Source organism: Cyprinus carpio, chromosome B14 (genome assembly GCF_018340385.1).
Source record: "Cyprinus carpio isolate SPL01 chromosome B14, ASM1834038v1, whole genome shotgun sequence".
NCBI lineage: Eukaryota > Metazoa > Chordata > Actinopteri > Cypriniformes > Cyprinidae > Cyprinus > Cyprinus carpio.
Window position 1 is genome coordinate 19,250,605 of NC_056610.1, and position 20,840 is coordinate 19,271,444.

At 37.2% G+C, this 20,840-nt stretch overlaps 6 protein-coding genes and 1 non-coding gene across 10 annotated transcripts; 4 read left to right on the top strand and 3 right to left on the bottom strand.

Annotated features, from left to right (window-relative positions):
- Positions 1 to 134: 134 nt before the first annotated feature.
- LOC109102247 (transcriptional regulator Kaiso-like) lies at positions 135 to 4,042 on the bottom strand. Its single transcript, XM_019115581.2, has 2 exons — positions 3,882 to 4,042; positions 135 to 3,205 (listed from the first exon to the last, which is right to left on the bottom strand). Exon 2 carries the CDS (start codon positions 3,201 to 3,203, stop codon positions 1,305 to 1,307), a length of 1,899 nt encoding a protein of 632 aa, XP_018971126.2. The 5' UTR covers positions 3,204 to 3,205; positions 3,882 to 4,042; the 3' UTR covers positions 135 to 1,304.
- A 1,854-nt stretch (positions 4,043 to 5,896) lies between these two features.
- LOC109102729 (NF-kappa-B-activating protein-like) lies at positions 5,897 to 8,994 on the top strand. Of its 2 annotated transcripts, XM_042738408.1 has the most exons (9): positions 5,897 to 6,018; positions 6,228 to 6,546; positions 6,667 to 6,747; positions 7,362 to 7,423; positions 7,544 to 7,642; positions 7,724 to 7,763; positions 7,848 to 8,036; positions 8,159 to 8,308; positions 8,470 to 8,994. In XM_042738408.1, the coding sequence occupies exons 2-9, from the start codon at positions 6,239 to 6,241 to the stop codon at positions 8,642 to 8,644; spliced, it is 1,104 nt and encodes a 367-aa protein (XP_042594342.1). In that variant the 5' UTR covers positions 5,897 to 6,018; positions 6,228 to 6,238; the 3' UTR covers positions 8,645 to 8,994. The 2 variants fall into 2 exon arrangements, with proteins under 2 accessions (XP_042594342.1, XP_042594343.1); XM_042738409.1 differs by having other exon boundaries at positions 5,904 to 6,546; positions 7,727 to 7,763.
- A 643-nt stretch (positions 8,995 to 9,637) lies between these two features.
- LOC109102961 (NADH dehydrogenase [ubiquinone] 1 alpha subcomplex subunit 1-like) lies at positions 9,638 to 10,298 on the bottom strand. Its single transcript, XM_019116296.2, has 3 exons — positions 10,055 to 10,298; positions 9,825 to 9,914; positions 9,638 to 9,731 (listed from the first exon to the last, which is right to left on the bottom strand). Exons 1-3 carry the CDS (start codon positions 10,154 to 10,156, stop codon positions 9,711 to 9,713), a joined length of 213 nt encoding a protein of 70 aa, XP_018971841.1. The 5' UTR covers positions 10,157 to 10,298; the 3' UTR covers positions 9,638 to 9,710.
- Positions 10,299 to 10,775: 477 nt separating this feature from the next.
- On the top strand, positions 10,776 to 15,912 carry LOC109102250 (regulator of nonsense transcripts 3B-like). Its single transcript, XM_042738410.1, has 10 exons — positions 10,776 to 11,015; positions 11,473 to 11,579; positions 11,671 to 11,777; positions 11,972 to 12,070; positions 12,154 to 12,264; positions 12,343 to 12,386; positions 12,523 to 12,714; positions 13,267 to 13,427; positions 13,505 to 13,823; positions 14,958 to 15,912. Exons 1-10 carry the CDS (start codon positions 10,902 to 10,904, stop codon positions 15,096 to 15,098), a joined length of 1,395 nt encoding a protein of 464 aa, XP_042594344.1. The 5' UTR covers positions 10,776 to 10,901; the 3' UTR covers positions 15,099 to 15,912.
- A 573-nt stretch (positions 15,913 to 16,485) lies between these two features.
- On the top strand, positions 16,486 to 17,700 carry LOC109102253 (60S ribosomal protein L39). Its single transcript, XM_019115592.2, has 3 exons — positions 16,486 to 16,632; positions 16,859 to 16,962; positions 17,486 to 17,700. Exons 1-3 carry the CDS (start codon positions 16,630 to 16,632, stop codon positions 17,532 to 17,534), a joined length of 156 nt encoding a protein of 51 aa, XP_018971137.1. The 5' UTR covers positions 16,486 to 16,629; the 3' UTR covers positions 17,535 to 17,700.
- LOC122139712 lies at positions 17,050 to 17,184 on the top strand. The gene has a single exon (XR_006156488.1). It is a non-coding gene; the product is annotated as a small nucleolar RNA SNORA69 (small nucleolar RNA).
- Positions 17,701 to 18,316: 616 nt separating the features above from the next.
- Positions 18,317 to 20,765, bottom strand: LOC109102252 (ankyrin repeat domain-containing protein SOWAHC-like). 3 transcript variants are annotated; one of them, XM_019115590.2, is made up of 3 exons: positions 20,673 to 20,765; positions 20,047 to 20,197; positions 18,317 to 19,636 (listed from the first exon to the last, which is right to left on the bottom strand). In XM_019115590.2, the coding sequence occupies exon 3, from the start codon at positions 19,514 to 19,516 to the stop codon at positions 18,482 to 18,484; it is 1,035 nt and encodes a 344-aa protein (XP_018971135.1). In that variant the 5' UTR covers positions 19,517 to 19,636; positions 20,047 to 20,197; positions 20,673 to 20,765; the 3' UTR covers positions 18,317 to 18,481. The 3 variants fall into 3 exon arrangements, with proteins under 3 accessions (XP_018971135.1, XP_018971136.1, XP_042594347.1); XM_019115591.2 differs by lacking the exon at positions 20,673 to 20,765 and having other exon boundaries at positions 20,061 to 20,478; XM_042738413.1 differs by lacking the exon at positions 20,673 to 20,765 and having other exon boundaries at positions 20,047 to 20,476.
- Between the last annotated feature and the right edge of the window lie 75 nt (positions 20,766 to 20,840).

Here is a 20,840-nt window from a genome sequence, read left to right on the forward strand (position 1 = left end):
GCATTATAATATGTTCATCAACAAGATCCACTCTGATACAGAGCCAGGAATGTTCATATTGACTGGTGGTTATCATACTGAAAAATACTAATCACTTTCATCATGCTCTTGGAAATAAAATAAATACATGTGTATTTTCTTCAAAGTTTTATTTCATTCTATATCACACTAAGACCTAATAATAAATAGGTTCCAAAAGGGAAGGAAGTGTTAAAATGAAGGTCTTCAGTACTATCGTGTACATGGTTCCGGTGTTAAAGCACTAGTTCTGACTGAAGGAATCTCATTGTATTCACAGATTCTTCTCACAGCCCACAAAGCTAAAATAATTGCTAAAACTATGCTGAAAAAATAATTGTAAAAAATGACATGTACAAAATATTCAACCGTAAAGGAGAGGTCCTCTGTATTACCAACATGACCCTTTGATTACCCTGAACAATTCAGTATCTTGTTTCTCTAGACATGAGTGGAGGAGGGATGAATATCTCTCTTCAGGTCTCGATTACTGTCTGGGGAAATATATCAGGATATATGGCCAGCATATAAATAAACAACCTCAAAACATAATTACTGGACAGACGACATTACAAATTTCGCATTTTTACTCCATCCTTCTTAAAACCTGCCGACAATCAAAAACGATAAATACAAACATTCAAACTGTTTCTTACCGCAGGACCGAAACCTGCCCTTAACACTGAACTATCTAGTGCCAAACAATCATTAATAACTACCATAAGAAGCTGACTGACAAGGAAATGAAAGCGATACTAGCGTCTCTTTCAAATGAAACTTTGAAAACGAAAGGCATGATTTTATGTTGACTCTGAAGTTGCATTACACTTGATTTTGGACTTGGGATTTATGTAATGCTCTCCCAAAAAGCATTTACACATCAAAATTACATAATTGTAAAAATAACTTTAACAAACTGTACTTGATCCCTACTAATTACATACGACATGGTTGTAATGTCCGGAACAAAAATGGGAAAAGAAAATATTAAAGGTCAGCTCTACACAGATCTAATGTAGCTGTACATAAAATATGTTTTGTCTACTAAGTCATATTATCTGACGAAGCATTATTACGATTCAATAATGGATTGTGAAACTGAACTGTAAACCAATAGTAAGTAATACATTGTCTAAATATACATTTAAGCACCTTGAAACAAGTTGATGGATACTGAAGTTAAGTTTTCAATCAAATGGTCCAAAGAACCACGACCTCTCGCCTCTCAAATTAAAAGCACGTACAGAGGAACAAGGCACCTGAGCCAGAGCTGTGCACAAGCATGCTCAGTATGTCTCTGGTATAACAAACTCAAATTCATTCCTGGTTTCTGCATTTATTTGGTCAATAGGCCGCGGGGGTGGAGCCACCGGCCTGTTCTGTGCTTCAGATTCTACAAAGATGTCGTCCCAGGTGAGTGCTTCGCTTTGGCTAGCTGGAAGTGACTGGTTGGTAAAGTGCTCTTTGTCTGGGTTTACATGTTGGACAGTCCCATCTTCACCGATCACCGGAATCCCTCCCGGCTCTTCGGACACAAAGGAATACGGTTTGAACTGCAATGTTTTACACGGCAGCAGCCGATACAAGTTGTTGCACGAGTCGTCTTTCTCTTTCCTCCCCGACGGGTCTTGGTTGTGCATTTGCTTGCAGTGGGTGGACAAAATCTGATAATTGAGAAAGGTTTCATTGCACAGTAAACACTGGTACCGTCTTTCGCCCGTGTGAGTGATTTCATGTTTGGTTCTGTACTCGGCCAGGGCGAAAACCTTGCTGCAGTAATGGCACGGATACTTTCGTTCCCATGAGTGAGTGTTAAAGTGCCGCCTGAGGCTCGTCAGGCACACATAGGGACGCTTGCACACGATGCACACGTAAAAGGTCTTTCCATCCATGATAAGTTCGTAGTGATCCTCGTGATCCAGCTTTGATTTTTTCTTTCCTCGAGGCGAGTGATCGCTCACACTGGGAACACCGTGTGGGGTTTGCGATTTCCTACCAGGAGCCGATCCCTCTACAGGATCCTCTTTTTCTGGAACAATGTCGTAGGTGTTTTCGCCGATATTGGCGTACACTTTACAACCCGGCGACAGTGAATCGATTTCCGAGGCTTTGTCTAATGTTATCGTCTTTTTCTCCAACACCGCCGGGACTATGTTCATTGCTGGTACTGGTCCATTATTGGTGCTATACGTCAGCCTTACATCCGACAGTCTAATTTTTCCAGGATGATCAGGCGAGTGCTCTAGAAGGACCTTTTTCTTTTGGACTCCGAGCACTTCGTTGTTGTCTAGAGGCAGCGAGGTGCTGTGAGGATCTGAAGGAAGGCTGTTCACACCAGCTGGGGTGGTGGGTTCGCTGTTTGAGCTCGTTCTTACCGGTGAAGTGAGAGCACTGCTACTGGATTCTGGATTTGAGAGGATCACAACATCAGGCTGGGGCTCAGAGTTATTTTGGAGTGATGTATTTCTTTCAGAAGAAAGCTTGTCATTTCTCTCTTGGGCTGTTGAACCTTTAGAGGCAATTTCTTCCTTGTTTGTCATTTTTTGTTTTTTAGCTTCTGGCCCTCCTTCTTTATCATTAACGTTTGATATCTTGGTCTTTTGAGCTTGAGGGGCCTCTGTTTTTGAGACGAAAAGAACATCATCGCTGTCTGAGTCCACTTCCTTTTCTGTATTACTGTACGCCATGTTGAACTCTTCAGCAGACAGTGAGAATGTCTCAGTAATGATCGGCATATTCTCACCTCCGATGTCATTCTTCTCAGAGGAATGGATGCTGTTGTTCTCACTTTCTTTGGAAAGGCCCGGTAATCCTTTGACTTGTGCGAGTGGCGTTCCTAAACTGGCTATGAATGTCACTCCCAAAGCCTGACCGGCGCTGATAAGATCCTCAAGTCTGTCTGAGCGAACTCTGTGGATTTTAGACGTGTATATGTAATTCAAGATCACATCGAATATGTCTGCCTTGATGAAGTTCAGCTCTATAACTTGTCCAGCAACTGCGAAAAGTTGACGGAAATAGGTACTCGAGGCAGACAGCACACATTTGTGCGCCTTAAACTTCCGGTCTTGCACGATTATAGTGACATCACAGAATAAACCGCTGTGTCGCTCATCGTTGATGGACTTCAACAGTGATGCTGGGTACTGAGTGTCTGCAGCAGATATTAGCTTTAGTTTCGACATGCCTGTGGAGAAAGGGTAAAATACGGTTCAATGTTCTTTAACAGTTTGAACAGATTAGTATTAAGAACAAATCTAATAGAAAACTTGTTAAAAATAAAAAAAAAACCTATAGAAGGCTTTCTACATTTTACTTTCAGTTATGAAAGAGATGTACTCTCACATACACATTTTAGCTTTCTATCAATGACAAATCATATATTTTATGTCATATTTTTCTCTCAAGTTGTTATGTCGATCTAAACATTACTTAAAAGTTTAAATACAAAGCAATTTCTAAATTCAAAGCAACAGAGTGAGGATATGCGCGAGAATCGCAGGAACGCTAACGTTAGCTAGCTAATTGTACAGCAACAAAAGCCAAGCATATAGACATATGCGTCTTGAAAAGTGACACAAAAATACTAATGCCTTCGACTAGTTTGACGTGATTAAACAAAATGCTATTCAGGCGAGGCCACAGCTTTTTGATGTTAGCACTCAGAACCGGTAGGACCCCGGAGTGCAGCGGTCAGCATGAAAACAAAAACAAACGGCTAAATTCAACTCTCCTTCCTGGTTTGGCGGCAGCGCGCGGCCTATCTGACTCTATGATGCACAGCAACGCGTATGTGGTTAAAGAAGATGAATTAAAGTTTTAATCTCCCACATTCTCGGATATGAATTGCCAAAATGCTATACCTGCAGAGCGACCCGTTAAAATCCACGATTCCCTTTGCTGAGAAACAATAATGACAGCGATAACGTGAGTCGGTTGCCGTGGACAACACAACGGAGCTCGAGTTCCTTGTCTGAGATGAACGAGTCTGGCGCTCGCGCCTCCCGCAGCCGACAGGAGTCGCGCACAACAGACGTGTGATGAATGTTAATGAGACAGGAAGAATTTTTCTTACATTTTACTTGTATTTGTACACATGTGAGTAGGTGTATAGAAAATGTTATTTTAAGTAGCCTACAAATTGGGGCAAATTACATACATTTGAAAAGCTTTAGGAGTTTAACATTGTTGTTTCAGGGTTTTTTCCCCCCATAAAGGTTAATTTTTTTAATCAGTATAATATAAGTAGCTTTTATTGGTAGTCTCATTTTACAAATAAACTAACTAAAGAGATCTATAGTTTCAGTTTTGAATGTGTATAAAGGTGCTATGTAAAATAAATTATTATTAATAATAATAATAATATGTAGAGGAAGAAGAAGAATTTTAAAAACTGATAATCACAAAGTGATTTATTGGCATGACAAGACTTGTCATAGACATGTTGTAGATTGTATAAAAGTTTTATTACAGTGTTATAAGTCTCATACACCTCAGTAACTATCAGGTTTTCACAAGTCTAAATTACAAAAATGTGTAGTGGTTTTGTGTGAGTTTCAAACATCTTTGTGAATCACAATTATACATTAAATATACACAGAGCTGGGTAGATTACTTGAAAATTGTAATATGTTACTGATTACTTGACCAAAATGTGGTTTGTAACGTAATCCATTACATTTATACATTTTAGGAAATATAATCTTTATAAAAAAAAGACTACTTTTTGAATAATTTTAGATTACTTTTGACCTAACTTGTTTATAATATTGATTTAACTAGGATAATCTTGTATCGTATTGATTAAAAAAATTCTAAGAAAAAGAAAATATATTACATTTCTGGTTATTAACATAATTAAGTGCACTTAAGCGAACTAAATATTACATAACCGTACATCAAGGTTTCCCAAACTCAGGCTCTTGAAGAAACTGCAGAGGGTTCAAGAGTTTAATAAAAAGCTAAATGTTAAATACTAAACATGTAAAATTAAAATAACAACAATCAAAATAAACACTTACTAAAAAAAATTATAATTTGTTTACCTGCATGTCATGTGAGCATTAACCAACATCAGAGAACCATGCATGGACATGCAAATGTGTTACTAATCATGAACTTATGTTCTTAAAATCTCAGGGGGTACTTCAAATAAATATATTAGGTGAAAGAGATCCGACAAAAAAAAAAAACAATAAAAACTTAAAAAAAATTAAATAACGTGATAATGCAAACCAAAATGAATGTGTTTATCAATAGCTGATGCAATGTTGAAATGTTGAGAACACACTTTTTAAAATTAAAATGATTTTTGAATGAATTAAAGCCACCTGACCAGTGACTGGTCTTTGTGTAAATGTCCACAAAACTGAAAGACTTTCTGAATTCATATAAGCGGTATAAGGAATAAATATATAAATAATGTATTGCTATTGTGTGAATATGTAATCATGTAATCAATAAAAAAATAATGTATTGCTATTGTGTGAATATGTAATCATGTAATCAATAAAAAGTTTACCAGTATTTTAAAATGTAATTTAATCTAATTACAAGCACTTAATTTTAAATAATAATCCAGATTACATGTAATCAGTTACTATCCAGCACTGTATGTACATTCGATACACATTCAGACACTCATGGGGCAAGCTGTCAGGTGAATAAAAAGAAACAATAAATAAATGCAATTTTGTTATTTGAACCAAAACTTTTATCACACCTAGCAAAGTTTTCATCCTGTCACATAGCATATTAGGTAACCCAAATATGTCTGTCATAGACATTATACTTACAAGAACAAATTATTAAATCAGCGTGCAATCGAAAATAGACTGTGTGCCTTCCAGGTCTCCAGGGGGCGATAGTGCGCGTCTTGCTACACAATTCTTCACAATAGAAGAATTCACTTCACTGAAACGTAAACACAAGTTGGAGTTCAACGACACCAGTACATATTTTGGTCCTTTGATCAGCTTTTAAGATTTGACAGGTTTCGTGGTAAGTCTCGACACCCCCGTTATTTATATAAATTAACATCTGTGACTCTAGCTAAAGAAATCGAAATCGCTAAAATCATTATCGAGCTAGCTTTGCTTGTTCTTGGTGAACTGCGACATGACCAGCAAAATGTAGTTAACAGGCCGTTTTATGCACTTAGTAAATAAAATACTTCCCAATCAATAAATTAACGTTAAAGGTAATAATAGAGTTTCTAGTAATGCTGGACGAAAAATATTCCGGCGCCGTGAGCCCGAAGAGACGCCGCCACAGCCGCTCACCGGACCGAGGGCTGAAGAACCACAGACACGAGCACGAAGACGAGCACAAATCGCGACACAACGACAAAGAGAGGAGCAGAAACCGCTTCCGAGTCGGGTATTCTCGCAGTCGCTCCAGGTCAAGGGAAAGAGATCGATCGAATTGGTCAGATCAGAGAGACAGAGATCACGGCTTTGGATCAAGATCCGATTACTATGAGAAGAGAGATGATGCCCAGCGACAGAGACAAGACGCCTTCATCGCGAGGTCAGACACACTGAAGACTGGGCGGTCTTCATGTTTGAACCTACGCGACACGAGCTGTAACCGAGTATGGGGAAGAAAGAGTTATAGGTGATTATTTAATTGATGTTTTTCACTGTCAAGGCGTCTGCAGGAACGCGAGAGAATTGGTGAACTGGGATGTCCTGAGGTCTGGGGATATTCTCCAAGAGTCAGAGAACCTGAGTGAGTACATATTGATACTATATATATATATCACTCACAGTGCCTACTGTTATCTGTTCTATAAAGTATAATAGGGGTCTAACTTTATTAAGCAGAGATGCATTAAATTGATTGAAAGTGCATGCATTTAAAATGTTAAAATATTTATTTTATCACTTACTATAAATCATAAATATTAAACAGCACAACCTTCCTTGATAATAAGAAATGTTTCTTGAGCAGCAAATCAGCATATAATAATGATCCTTCAGAAATCACGTGACACTGAAGACTGGAGTAATGCTGCTGAAAATTCAGCTTTGCATCACAGGAATAAATTACATTTGACAATATTGCTGTTTTAACTATTTTTATCAAATAAATGCGTAAGACAACTTTCAGTAATGTGTATATATGTGTGGGTGTAGATATCTTACTGCCTTTCGTGTGTGTATTGATCATATACTGTGTGTGTGTAGATATCTTACTGCCTTTTCTTTGTTTTTCTACATTATTTAAAAAAAGGTGATAAAAGACAATTTAACTGTACTTGTGCAATGACAACAGTCTGTGTACAGTAATATATTCATCATATACTCTGTGCTTAAATGCTTTGATCTTATATCTTGTAATAGCTCAGATGAACACACTCCTGTAGAAGAGGACGTGAAGAACAGTTCTGATTCAAGTTCACAGGGTAAATGATTCTTTACCATCTCACTTACACACAATGTGCTTTTTCACTACAGCGTGTTTACCAAATTTGAAACAGAAGTTGTTGAATAAATGATCTAAATGTCTGGTATATTGTCTACAGAGGAAAAGAAGAAAAAGAAAAAGAAGAAGAAGAAGAAATCAAAGAAGAGGAGGAACAGGAAGCACTCAGAGGACAGCGAGTCAGAAAGTGATTCTGAAGGTTTGGCATTTATTTTTGTTCCAAAACACACATTCTTTTTATATGTAAGATTATAGAAATGATTAGTTGGTTGTTTTGCAGAAGAGGTGAAAAAGAAGAAAAGAAAGAAGAAAAGTAAAAAGTAAGACTCTTGTTTTCGTCTGTTGTGTATTGAATCGGCAAGGCTTGGTTCGTTTCATACATTGGCAGGATTTTGTTCTCACAGGAAAAAATCAAAGAAGAAGAAGGGGAAGAAGAATCACAAGGAGTCCAGCAGCTCTAGCAGTGAACATTCAGAGGAAGAAGAAGACGACGTCAATGAAATCTCATGGGTGGAGAAAACTGGTGTTGGAGAACATGTTGTTGGACCTGAAGCTCCCCTCACTCACCTGTCCCAAGATGATAAACCCTTAGAGTGAGCAGCTGATTCTTCCTCCACTGTTGCTTAATGAGAATGGTGATTGTTTTTAAGTAATTTTTTGATTCTGTCTCTGGAACTGAATGTTACAGTTTTGTGCCTTCTCTTGTTTTCCATAGTTTTGGTCACGCTTTGCTACCAGGAGAAGGTGCAGCCATGGCAGAGTTTGTCAAAGCCGGAAAACGTATTCCAAGAAGAGGTGAAATCGGTTTGACTAGTGATGAGATTGCAGAGTTTGAGAAATGTGGCTATGTGATGAGTGGAAGCAGGTATGAAACATTACTATTGTACATTTATACACACATACCACGGTTTGATATTTTGGGGTCAGTTTTGGAAAGAAATATACTTTTATCAAAACCAAGGATGGATTAAAGGTGAAACTGTTATAATTGTAGGTGGTTTTATATGCTATTCTTTATGCCCTCAGACATCGGCGTATGGAGGCTGTGCGTCTGAGAAAGGAAAACCAGATCTACAGTGCTGATGAGAAGAGGGCGCTTGCTTCCTTTAACCAAGAGGAAAGAAGAAAGAGGGAGAGCAAAATACTTTCTAGCTTCAGGGAAATGGTGTACAGAAAAACTAAAGGCAAAGACGAGAAGTAGGCTGTCCTGCAGGATTATATTTTCAGTTGGAATGTCATTTTTTTTCTTTTTTAAAAGGAAAAAGACAACATAAAATGTGAATGAGTCACAGATTTGACTTAAATGTGTGTTTGTATTCATTTTTGTCTGCTTGGGCATCCTCCTGTACAGTACACAGTGAGAGGCTTGTGAACTAAAATTGATATGTATGTTTCTCTTATTACAAACAAGAAAAAAACCGTGATCAGTAGAACTCAGACCATTAACCGCTGCTATACAATTCATGTAATGTGTGCTGCATCTAAATAAAAATGGTTATGTGATTCACTGTCATGCTGGAAGGTTCATTGAAGAGGAGAATTCGCCTTTAATAATAACTATGTGTTTAACCTTGTAAGGTTAATTAAAATATAGAGTCTTGGTTTTTTGTTATGTTCTTTGAATCTCTAATTCTTAAAAAAAACAAATGAGATTCTATTTTAATTATTTTTATGTAGACAGTGTAGTAAGTAATGTGCATTCTGTACAATGTATGTATATGCATTGCTCTGTCAAAAACTGCAGGGGTTGGATCATGCACTCTATATTTTAACCCTTGAGTACACAGTGAAGTGACAGAGTGATATGATAAAATGTTTTACTGTCAACTAAATACTGGGATCAAAATTAGCCCCAATTACTATTAACTTAAAACCTCAGTTAACTGGGTAAAGGAATCGTGGATCTAATACAGTAAACTATGCAAACAAATCATTCAAATTTATATTCACACCACGGTCAATCAGTACCAAAACAGTACAATATAACAGCTCTATAAAAAGTGAGTGAAAGTGACGTGTGACATACAGCCAAGTATGGTGACCCATACTCAGAATGTGTGCTCTGCATTTAACCCATCCAGAGTGCACACACACACACCGTGAACACACACCCGGAGTAGTGGGCAGCCATTTATGCTGCAGCGCCCGGGGAAATAAAAAATATGAACACAAAAATGTGACAACAGCAAGCCAATTTATAATTTAAAGATAACATTTTAATAGACGACTGGACAAAATGTACATTTCAATTGTTGCTTGGTGGATCTTCAGTTGATGTTTTCAAGTCCCTATGAAATAAACAAAGAATATTATAACGCCGGGGTTTTGCAAGCATTTTGTCAGTACTGATACACATTTCTAAAAGCTTACACAAGTTTTACCTTGGCATGGTAGTGTGCACCAGTTCCAGACACTCTCCTGTCTCTCTCCATCAAATACCAGTGATAGGGAACCCGTACGATCCTCTTTTCCTGAGCGCAAGAAGTAGTAACTGTTATATTAAACGCTGTAGACTTACTATACGAGAGCAAACAGAACGTTTATATATATTGAAAGATTCATAAAAGTATATACTCAATTATAATTATTGCTCATTATTATCGTAACTCACCTTGCCACCGTTTGTGAACTTCTGGATTTGAGCAGTTGCGATGCCAGGAATCATCAGACAAACTGTCATAATAGCAAAACCGGGCAATATCTCATACCACATGACTGTGCTGAAATATGAGTGTACAAGCACAGAGAAATTATTGCAGAGGACGAGATTTATTTCGTTTTTCTGAGAATCTCGCAAAATTGTTGTCTACATGGGCCAAAATGTCTGCCCTTATGACGGTCACAAAAACAACTTCCGAGATGTGTATGATTCACTTCCGCATCTGAAAACCTCCGCGCCAGCGCCGCGTTGTGGCTCTTAGCGTAAGTCTTATACTACTAAAACTACTAAAGTATTAATAGACTTTTGGCCACTTTGTTAATAATGACATGCGTAGTATAAAAATACATTTTGTTCATTTTTTGAATGATATAGCCAAATGTTAAAAATAGTTAAGGCAGGCGCACACAGCAATGTCTAGCCTGTCCACTCTTCATGGAAGAGCAGTAAAAAGAGACAAGACATTTATAGGAAGTGTGCGATTTTGTTATGTAATATTGTAGCAAATATGCTGTTAGTGTGATTAACAGTCGCTATTTAACATCGAAACACATATTTATACCCAATTAGACAACAATACACAAACAATACAGAAAAATTGAGCAATACTAGCAAGAGTGGACGCTCCTCGCTTTATCGAGAGACTCTTTGCGCCACGAGCTGTAGCCAATCAGAGACGCCCGCTGGTGTTACGGAGAAACAACTGCGGAAAGTTGGGCAGAGAAGAGATAGCAGACACGACTGATAACAGCAAGAAACATACGAAATAAGACATCGCTGCAAAAGTTGGCAAAGCGTCATGAAGGAGGACAAGGAAAACACGCGTCCCAGAGAAAAGAAAGTTGAAATAAAATGTGACGAAATCGAGAAACCAGAGAAGCCAAATAAAGAGAAGAAGGAGGCTATGACAAAGGTAGTTAGTTAGCAGGCTAACGTAGCAGGCTACAGGCTAGCTAGTCGCTTTCATTTAAAATACTATGAATTATTGTTTGCAGCTGTATTTTTACTAACATGTTTAAATAATACTCTCTGTTTGATTTAAACGTTGCAGTTGAATATCAACTGGACATGCCTGATACTTACGGACTGGTTAGCAAACCCCCCTGTCAAAGTTTTAGCATTTAGCACAATAAAAGAGAGGAATCTCCTAGAAACTTTGACACATACAGCCACAAACAATAATTTATAGTGTTTTGAATGTCACGTAATATTTCAGTCACTGTAATGTAAGCAATCACAGTTAAACATAGACTTTGTGTGTATATATAGCACACGTGCTTGTATGTTTACAACTCTTCCACCTAAACACCTCTACAGTAATTCCAGGATTGATTTTTGTCCTTTTTATATATTTTCTATACATCTTTTAGATTGTGATTCGACGTCTCCCTCCAAGTCTGACTAAAGAAGACTTAGTGGAACAACTGCAGCCTCTTCCAGAGCTGGATTACCTGGAGTTTTTCTCTAGCGATACTAGGTTTGTAGATGCAGTCTTATAAAAGAAAGCATAAGACTGAAACACAATGAAAGGTATTTGATGGCTGATCAAGCTGTTTGTTTATTTGCAGTCTTTTCCCTCATCTGTTTGCAAGAGCCTATCTGAATTTCAAAAATCAAGATGACATAGTTCTCTTCAGAGACCGGTTTGATGGCTATGTCTTCATTGATAATCGAGGTTTGGTTTTTGCGTGTCATTAACATTTCCAGGATTCAGTGTTTACGTGCTTATCAGTGGTTTTAAGTTTGCAAAGTTGTGCCTTAAATGTCAAAGTGTCTTCAGATTGAGATTGTTTGTGTGCTGGTAAATTTCTGGTGCACTTTTCTAACAGCGAGAAATGTTATATCTTCTTTTTTTTCCCCATATTATAGGTCAAGAATATCCGGCAATTGTTGAGTTTGCACCATTCCAGAAAATTGCTAAGAAAAGGAGCAAAAAGAAGGATGCAAAAAGTGGAACAATTGAAGATGGTGAAATATATGTATATATTTTTACATTTTATTTTTAGCACTGCAAACAACAGTTAAAAATTTGATTACCTGTGTCTTATTAGATGTTGATTACAAAAAATTTTTGGAGTTCTACAATGGTGACGAGGAAAAATTTCCTTCCAACCCTGAGACTTTACTTGAGGAAATAGAGGCCAAGACAAAGGAACTCAGTGGTGAGTTTCAGCACAAAACAATTTTAAATAGTTTTCTCCCTTCATTTGACATAATCATCTGAAATGTTCTTTCCCCAGCTAAAAAAACAACACCTCTCTTGGACTTCCTTAAGAATAAACAGGTAAAGTGAGGGTGCAATATTTACTGATTTCATTGCTTTCTTCATTATCTTGACACCTAGTTCATATTGTTTTCACATATAATATGCTATACTGTATGTGTCGTGTATTCATGCTCTCTCACCCTGTCCTCCCCAGAGGATTAGAGAAGAGAAGAAAGAAGAGAGGAGACGGAGAGAACTAGAACGTAAACGCCTGCGAGATGAAGAACGGCGCAAGTGGAGAGAGGAGGACAGAAGAAAAAGAAAAGAGGCAGAGAAACTGAAAAAAGGAGAAAAGGCATCTGATAAGGATAAGGATCAACCTAAAGATGAACTGCCAAAAATCAAGGTACAGAACTATCTAAATATTATTGACTACCTAGATTCATTACAAAAAAATTCATACAAAGATATTTTTTTATGTTTTTGAAATAAATCTTATATGCTCACCAAGGCTGCATTTATTTGATCAAAAAAAAAAAGTAATATTGTAAAAGTATAAGTATATTTATAGTTTAAAATTTAAAACTGTTTTATTTTAAAATGTAATTTATTCCTGTGATGGGAAGTCATTACTCCAGTATTCATTGTCATATGATTCTTCAGAAATCATTCTAATGTGCTAATTTTGGCTGATTTCTTATTATTATAAGTGTCGAAACAGTTGTGCTGCTTCATATTTTTGTGGAAACCATGATACATTTTTTTGGGATTCTTTCATGAATCGAAAGTTTGAAAAAAAAAAAACATTTGAGATTGTCAACTTTTGTAACATTATAAATGTCCTTTTGATCAATTAAATGCATCCTTGACTAATAACAGTTTTAATTTCTTTCTTATTCTTTTTTCTTACTGATCCCAACTTTTGAATGGTAATATTCATCCTTATTTTGCCTTTCAGCTCTTGAGAAAAACAGAGAAAGCAGATGATGGTGATACTGAGAAGCCAAAGGACAAGCCCAAGAAACAAGACCGAGAGAAACCGAAGGAAGATCGACTTCCTGTAGGAGGAGACTCAAAGAAGCGTCAGAATGGTGAACACAGAGAGGAGAAGGGGGGAAAGTAAGTTGGTTGCACTCGTGTATTGTACTTTTCAGGTCTAATTTCATATCATCATGTCAATATGCTTTGGTATTCAGGTCAGAGGAGAGTGGGCATAAAAATTACAGAGATCGTGATGGAGATCGAGACCGAGACCGGGACAGAGAGAGAGAGCGAAGACAGAAAGAAAAAGAACGATTCAGAAGGCAGGATGAAGAACGGAGGAAAAGGGACCGTCTGGATAGAGAAAACACCTACAGAAAGAGAGACGAGGAGGGGAAGAAGGACAAGGAGCGTGTTTGGGAGAAAAGAAGGAATGAAAACACTGGAGAGTCCTCTGTTAATGCTCACCCTGAAAAGCCATCAAGGGACAACAAAAAAGAAGACAGTGCTAAAAAAGACCGTCTGAGAAACAAGGTACACTACCAGTCACACATTTGAAATAATTACGAATTTTTTTTATTTTTATAAATGTTTTTGAAAGAAGTATCTTGGGCTCATCAGGGCTGCATTTATTTGATCAAATATACATGAAAAGACTAATATTGTGAAATACTATTACAATTTAAACTAGTGCTGTCAAATGATTAATCGCATTCCAAATAAAAGTTTTAGTTTGCATAATATGTGTATGTACTGTGTATAGTTATGTATATATAAAGACAAACACATACAGCATATATTTTGAAAATATTTACGTGTATTTACATGTATATATTAATATAATATAAAATGTAAGATATATAAATGTATGTAATATATAAACGTAACATATTTTTTCTTAAATATATACATGCATGTGTGTGTATGTATGTATACATAATATACACAGTACACACACATATATAATGTAAAGTTGCTTTGCAATGATTTGTATCGTAAAAAGCGCTATACAAATAAACTTGAATTTAATTGAATGTAAACAAAAACTTTAAAGGTTTTTTCTTATTCTAATAAATTTTATAATGTTATTTATTTCTGTGATGGCAAAGCTGAATTTTCAGCATCATTACTCCAGTCTTCAGTGTCACATGATCCTCCAGAAATCATTCTAATATGCTGATTTGCTACTCAAAATAATTCATAATATAAATAAATATTTCTTAATACAATGTTGAAAACAGTTGTGCTGCTTAATATTATTTTTTGTGGAAACTGTGATTAACTACCTTTCAAAACTTGAAATAGAATAGTTCCTCTGATTGTTCTATTCATCAAAGAATCCTGATTGTTTCCACAAAATATTAAGCAGCAAACTTTTTAATAATAGGAACCACTGAGCACCGGTAATAATTGATAATTGACCAAATCAGTATATTAGAATACTTTCTGAAGGATCATGTGACACTGAACACTGGAGTATTATTAGTATTAAAAAATGTATTTAGATAGAAACTATTATGTTAAATTGTAGTAATAATTCACAATATTGCTATTTTTAGTATGTTTTTGATCCAAAAATGCAGCCTGAGCATAAGTGACTTCTTATAAAAACATAATATATGATTTGTATTTCACATATTGCTTGTATTTTTTACATTTCTGTCCTAGGATCGGCCTGCAATTCAGCTGTACCAGCCCGGGGCAAGGAACCGTACCCGGGGTGGAGGAGGAGCAGGAGGAGATGGACCCGCAGCAGAGAAGAGAGCTGAGCGGGAGTCCAAGAACACTCAAGAGAAAGCTGCTGAGTGAGGAAACAGCTCTGTGCTGGCATGACATGATGTCTCGAGAGAGGAGGGGCTCTGTTCTGATCAGGACAAACACCTTAAAAACATCAAAAGAAATCCCCCCACTTTAAAAAAAACTCTCTGTCAATGACATGAGAGCACATACCTGTTGCCCTCCAGTGCCTGAACGAGCCCCCCAGAGTTTCTGTTCATGAGCAAGGCAAGTCCTAACCGACGGTTAGATTTGAGAAACGGAGCTTAATCACGAGAGAAGCCAAAGCGATTGGACCACGATAACTCAAAGTGACCTTACTTTTGGTACACAGCCAAATGTGTTTTACTTCACATGCTTTTCTGTTTCATAGTTTATGAAAGGTCTGATCCAGCTTGCTCACGATTTCTCACTGTTCTGTTTTAGAAAGATCTTTCGCGCCTTACCCAAAACCTACTATCACTTCAGACAATCAGTAGTAAATTTGAGCATGGATGTAGCCTGCAGCTGTTTTAAAGAGCCTGCTGTTTTTCTATTCTGATTAGGGATTGGTTGAAAAAGAGCCATGCTTTATAAAGCTGATGCCTTGATCACTGTCAGTTCTTTTCTGCAAGTCGACTTAATTATATGCAAAAACAGATGTGGCCTTTTATAGTTTTGGAATTGAAGCATATCTTACCAACTTCTGGTTAGCTTGGTTTGGAAACTGTGCTGTCATCCAGTTGTGTGTTCCATTGTATCTAATCCTTAACTCAAAACACAGCTTGCTTTCCTTTCATAGTTGCAGCTTTGTCAAAATGTGAAGAGAAATCCAAATATCAATAAACGAACCTATGTGTTACTTGTAGTATTTCGTTTTCTTTGTCATTTACTTTTCTTTGGTATAAAAATGTAATTGTTTCCATTTCATTAAATGGGTGCCCTTCATTTAAAAAATGTGACACTTAAAGGAAATTTCTTTGAGATTTCAAGATATCATAGAGTGATAATAAATTGCAACTGTGTCACCTTTTCACCATTTTTATATTTAAGTTTAAATATAGCTAAGATTTTAAAGTTAATAGTATTATGGTTTTAAGTTAATTTAGCCATTAAAAGCCTTGTGCTTGGTGTCATTTTATGAGAGAGAATTTAATGCTGAATACGCACATAAGCTTAAAAAATTGGCTGTTAGCTGTACAAAATAAAAAACAACAAAATTAAAAAAGCAATAAAAAGAGGAGATAATTTTTCTTGAAGATATTCATTGCCTGAAAGGATGTCATTATCCCGCTTTTCTTAATGTATGCAATTTATTGTACATTATTTTAATTAATAAGAGCCTTAGAAGGGGTTATTTATGATGTTAAATATGGTGGACGCACTAACTGGGAGAATGTTAGTAAAAATTTTTATTTTCAAAAAGCGGATTATTCCCAGTAGCTTGTGATCCGTGGAGCCGCTGGGTGTCGCTGTGACGTGAAGCAGTGGCTCAGTTCGTGACTCGGATATACAATGCTTGCTCTTCCCGTGGTTCCTTCTCTTCGACTAACGCCATAGCGGTGAACGGATAGCGATCTGGGGAATGGTAAGTGGAAATCTTAAAACATCCGTAAACACGTAGGTGTTTTTCTGTAAATCTCTTAATTTTTGTATAGCAGTCGAAGATCTTCAGTCGTGGGATTTAGTATTTGACAGATTGGTGTTGGGACAGTGATGAGATCATTGCCCGTCTTTCCCGCTGAAGTGACGCCGGATTGTAAACTCAAGCCACTGCTGGTCGTGTGACGGTGTGCCTCACATTTCTATTTCAGGCGTCGCATAAGACTTTCAGAATCAAACGCTTCCTCGCAAAGAAGCAGAAGCAGAACAGGCCGATCCCGCAGTGGATTAGGATGAAAACTGGCAACAAGATCAGGTATGATTACATGCTGAACTATACCCGCGCTTACATTAGCAAAGCGCTAGCACTTGTTTCTGGTTCTGTAGTTTATAGTAGCCAACAAAAGCAGGACGCAATTACAGTGCTAAATTTTGTGGGAGTACTGTCATTATCCTGCTGAGAGCATCCTTCTGCTCTGGAGTCATGAATACTGTCATCTCTCATATGACATGTGAATGCTCTGTTGTAGAGACATTTCTTTGCATAATAATAATGCTTTTTTTGTTTACACTGAGGAAGTGCATTGCTGCTGTAATTTTAACAGTGCATTAAAATGTTATACCTGGTGTTTATTCCACTTCGTTTTGTTGAGACATTATACTGACATTTGCTTGGTGGGTTTTGTATCATTGTAAACCCTCTTATTCATGGTCTTCTTGGTAGCACTGTTGGTAGTTGTTGAGCAATGCAGTTTACTACAAAAGCCTAGAGTGTAGTGTAATTGATTTCAGTGTGTGTGTGCCTCTGTGACGCTTTATCTTGGCAAATCTCTTTGCAGGTACAACTCCAAGAGGAGACACTGGAGAAGGACCAAGCTGGGCTTGTAAACACACGGTTTACTTCAGCTTCCCCTCCGTCTGTTCTCTGCCAGGACCACCAACTCGTCCAGAGCTGGAGAGAAGCCATGCTATCTGGAACAGCAGTCTCTCTTTTGTACAGATATTCTGGTTATGTCCCTTGCTGAACAATAAAAGATTTGTCATCGAACCAGAAGTATTCGTATCCTCCTCTTTTGTGGAAATGGCAAATGTCAAAGTTGACATTTTCCAGTGGCTGGATTTGCAACGTTGTTGTGCACAAAAAACAGAGATCTGGTACTAATAAACTATTTTACTGGCTTTCACTGGGCTTTAAAGCTAATTCTCAGAAAGTATATACAGTTTAAGTATCTATCTATAGATATATGGGTTTTTATGGGTTTTAAAAGATGAATTCACAGACAAAGGCCTTAAAAAGGTTCATTTCAAGCAAAAAGTCACCCAAGTGCGGCTTCCAAAAAAAAATAATTATGCAGTATTTCTGTTTTTCAACTATTATTTGATCATCCAATCATTTGACCTGAATATTTAACTTCAGGTGTTTTGTGATTAATTTAAAAAGTTAGTTGATTAGCAAGACCAAATATCAAGGGGATATGAAAAATTGTTTCCAAATTAAGTTTTTTTTTCTTCTCATCCCATTTGGTAGATATTTGTTGTTGTTTTTTTTTTTGTGTTTTTTCCATATTCTAAAGGTTTAGAGCAAATAATTTAAGCCTTATTTATTAGTAAAATTAAAAAAGAGTAAGGTGTGTGTGTATATATAGCTATAAACAAACACTGCTGAGATGTTCCTTGCAGCTTGGTTTATTAAAAAGATTCATCATATAATACCCAGAACTGTTATAAGGTTAAGCAATTGCCACATTATTAAACATACAAGTTTTATTACTCATAAAGGAGCAAATTTCAAGTGTATAACAATAATGACCTGAAGACATGATTTTGTTAAAGTCTCAGATCTTTTCAAGCAGGCCAATATTGTATAACAGCCTCTTAAATGATGAGAACCGCTGGCGTGTGAATCCTCCTGAACCATCTACCTCAACTCTACTTTCTTGAGTATGTTTCTCAGCTGGTTGTGCTTGACTCGCACTGTTATTCACATTCAAGTACTCCACAGAATGTTCATCATCCCAAGCTCCCAGAAGCTCCTTCATTTCTCTCGGTGCGTTGTCTTTGAGATACTGCCATGCTCTTTTCCCACTGTAGTCCAAGACATCTATATTAGCACTGAATGCACCGACCAAAGCCTTTACGACCGTGTACTGGTTATGCATTGCAGCTACATGAAGAGGCGTCAGACCTCCACTGCCTCTCAAGTTCACATTCACTGAGAGCCCCTCTTTCTCAGCATACCTGAGAAGCTGAATCAGTGTCTCGTCCTTTCCATTTTTGGCCAACCAGTGGAGAGCCGTGAAACCACAGATAAAGTCTTTTCTGCTCAATAAACTGGGATCTTCAGCGAGAAATTCCAGCATGGTGTCATAATTTCCATCCACAACTGAAAGCATCCAGGCGTGCTCCATAGGATCCAGAGCCCAGAGCGCACCGCTGTTCAACGCGTCGCCATACGGAGCCTCCTCCTCCTCTGACGACTTGTGTTCGGATGATAAAATGCTTGACAATCCAGATTTATTATTCAATAACAACTCTTTCAAATACTTCTTTCGCATAGCGGGTGTGAGGGAGCCCTTCTCCGACGCGTCCACTGACAGTCTGCGGGAGGCGCTGCTGCCCGACTCCTGAAATCTGGCTCTACGCGAGGAGGCGCTAAACGCAGGAGACCCGGGTCGAGCCCCATGTCTTGACAACCGCTCCTCATAATTTGAGCGGAACTGGCTTGTTAGCCTGCTTTTAAGGGAAAATGTATTACTTAAATTGTCGCCTGAAGCTTCACAGTCTGAGTCTTTTGGTTCTGCTGAGGGCAGTGCCGCTTCCCCCATAGGGCCATTAAAATGTTCCTCAGAGCTGATGGGGCCCTTATACATACTGGCGGATCCCTGGGAAGTGATTTACTTAGATAAGATCCAAATTAAAAGAGGCTTACATAACCAGAGAAAACCATCCTCCTTATAGACACTTCTCTCTAGGCTATAAAATGTTCACATCTGGGTGGAGAAAAAGGAATATATTAGGGCCTATGTTTAGGCTACATTAAATAAGATAATTAATTATCTTAATAAAAAGATAAATAATATTTATATATTTTTAAGAGGAAAACAACATTTAAGCAGCATGACTCATTTAGTTTTGTCCCTGGGGAAAGAAAGGCGCTTCTTCCTCGTTCGTGTTCCTCTTTTTACATTGGCTTTTAAAACACAACATTCACACTAATTACTATTTTACATTATCACAACTTTATTTTTTAATCTTTCACTCTCTAAGCCCGGATAGTTTTGCCTTTCGTTTTCATACATCTAATTAGCCTACGTCTGATTAATGTCTGAAAGGTGCAGATTACAGAACGTCATTATTTTCATGTTCTCGTTCAGTTTTATTGATGAATGTGAATGAATACCTGTGCCGTATCACCTGTTGTCCGCCCAGCTCTTCAAAGTATGCTCCCTCGTCCCTTTAATTCAAGCTGTCTAGTTTCAACCAAATAATTTCCTGCGGGTTGTAGGGCTCCACAAACCACTGAACGCTTGGTTTTTCTCAGTCTGTCCTTTCTGAGAAGCAGAAAATGTTTTCTGTGAGCTAACCGAAACTATTCGAGTGTGTTTTCATCACAGCGGCCATTTCCGACTTCCAACCCCCTCGATAAAGTCTAAAGTTCAGATACGACTGACTAAATCAACACTTGTCTTCAAACACACGACACTTGCAACTGTTCATCGGCTGATGGAACCGAGAAAAGAAGGCAAAAAATATTTAACGTTACATTAGATATATTTTTTTTTTTGGCAAACTCAACCCTGTTTAATTCAGTATTATTTAATATGAAGGTATTTCCTTATGAAATGTTACGCCAGTTTTCAAATAAATCACCTTGCAGCAAGATACGAATATAATATTCAGAAATATTAAAATATAACATTCAACATATGTCATGTAAATTAGTCGAATTTTAAAATTATAATGATATTAAATTGTGTTTAAACGGTCTTCCGAATATTACTATTAACATTTAATTAGTAGACCTACGTTGCGTATTTGCTTTATAATCGTAACATATGGAAATCTTGAATATGTTAAAACATATTCTGACACATCTGCGCTATTCAGCGAGAATCCTTTACTGTGGTTGTTAGTTAAATGTGCATTTTTTAGCGGTTGAGCTGAAGATGAGGAGGACTATACCATTTAATGAAA

What these genes read in the sequence shown, in the direction of transcription:
- LOC109102247 (XM_019115581.2), bottom strand. Translation starts at nt 3,203, where the DNA reads ATGTCGAAACTAAAGCTAATATCTGCTGCAGACACTCAGTACCCAGCA.
- LOC109102961 (XM_019116296.2), bottom strand. Translation starts at nt 10,156, where the DNA reads ATGTGGTATGAGATATTGCCCGGTTTTGCTATTATGACAGTTTGTCTG. An exon ending in AGTTCACAAACGGTGGCAAG is followed by an intron (nt 9,915 to 10,054) that starts GTGAGTTACGAT and finishes TCTTGCGCTCAG; the next exon opens with GAAAAGAGGATCGTACGGGT. An exon ending in GTGCACACTACCATGCCAAG is followed by an intron (nt 9,732 to 9,824) that starts GTAAAACTTGTG and finishes TTTATTTCATAG; the next exon opens with GGACTTGAAAACATCAACTG.
- LOC109102729 (XM_042738408.1), top strand. Translation starts at nt 6,239, where the DNA reads ATGCTGGACGAAAAATATTCCGGCGCCGTGAGCCCGAAGAGACGCCGC. An exon ending in AGAAAGAAGAAAAGTAAAAA is followed by an intron (nt 7,764 to 7,847) that starts GTAAGACTCTTG and finishes TTGTTCTCACAG; the next exon opens with GAAAAAATCAAAGAAGAAGA. An exon ending in CAAGATGATAAACCCTTAGA is followed by an intron (nt 8,037 to 8,158) that starts GTGAGCAGCTGA and finishes TGTTTTCCATAG; the next exon opens with TTTTGGTCACGCTTTGCTAC.
- LOC109102253 (XM_019115592.2), top strand. An exon ending in AAAACTGGCAACAAGATCAG is followed by an intron (nt 16,963 to 17,485) that starts GTATGATTACAT and finishes ATCTCTTTGCAG; the next exon opens with GTACAACTCCAAGAGGAGAC.
- LOC109102250 (XM_042738410.1), top strand. Translation starts at nt 10,902, where the DNA reads ATGAAGGAGGACAAGGAAAACACGCGTCCCAGAGAAAAGAAAGTTGAA. An exon ending in CAAGACAAAGGAACTCAGTG is followed by an intron (nt 12,265 to 12,342) that starts GTGAGTTTCAGC and finishes TTCTTTCCCCAG; the next exon opens with CTAAAAAAACAACACCTCTC. An exon ending in AGAGAGGAGAAGGGGGGAAA is followed by an intron (nt 13,428 to 13,504) that starts GTAAGTTGGTTG and finishes TTTGGTATTCAG; the next exon opens with GTCAGAGGAGAGTGGGCATA.
- LOC109102252 (XM_019115590.2), bottom strand. Translation starts at nt 19,516, where the DNA reads ATGTATAAGGGCCCCATCAGCTCTGAGGAACATTTTAATGGCCCTATG.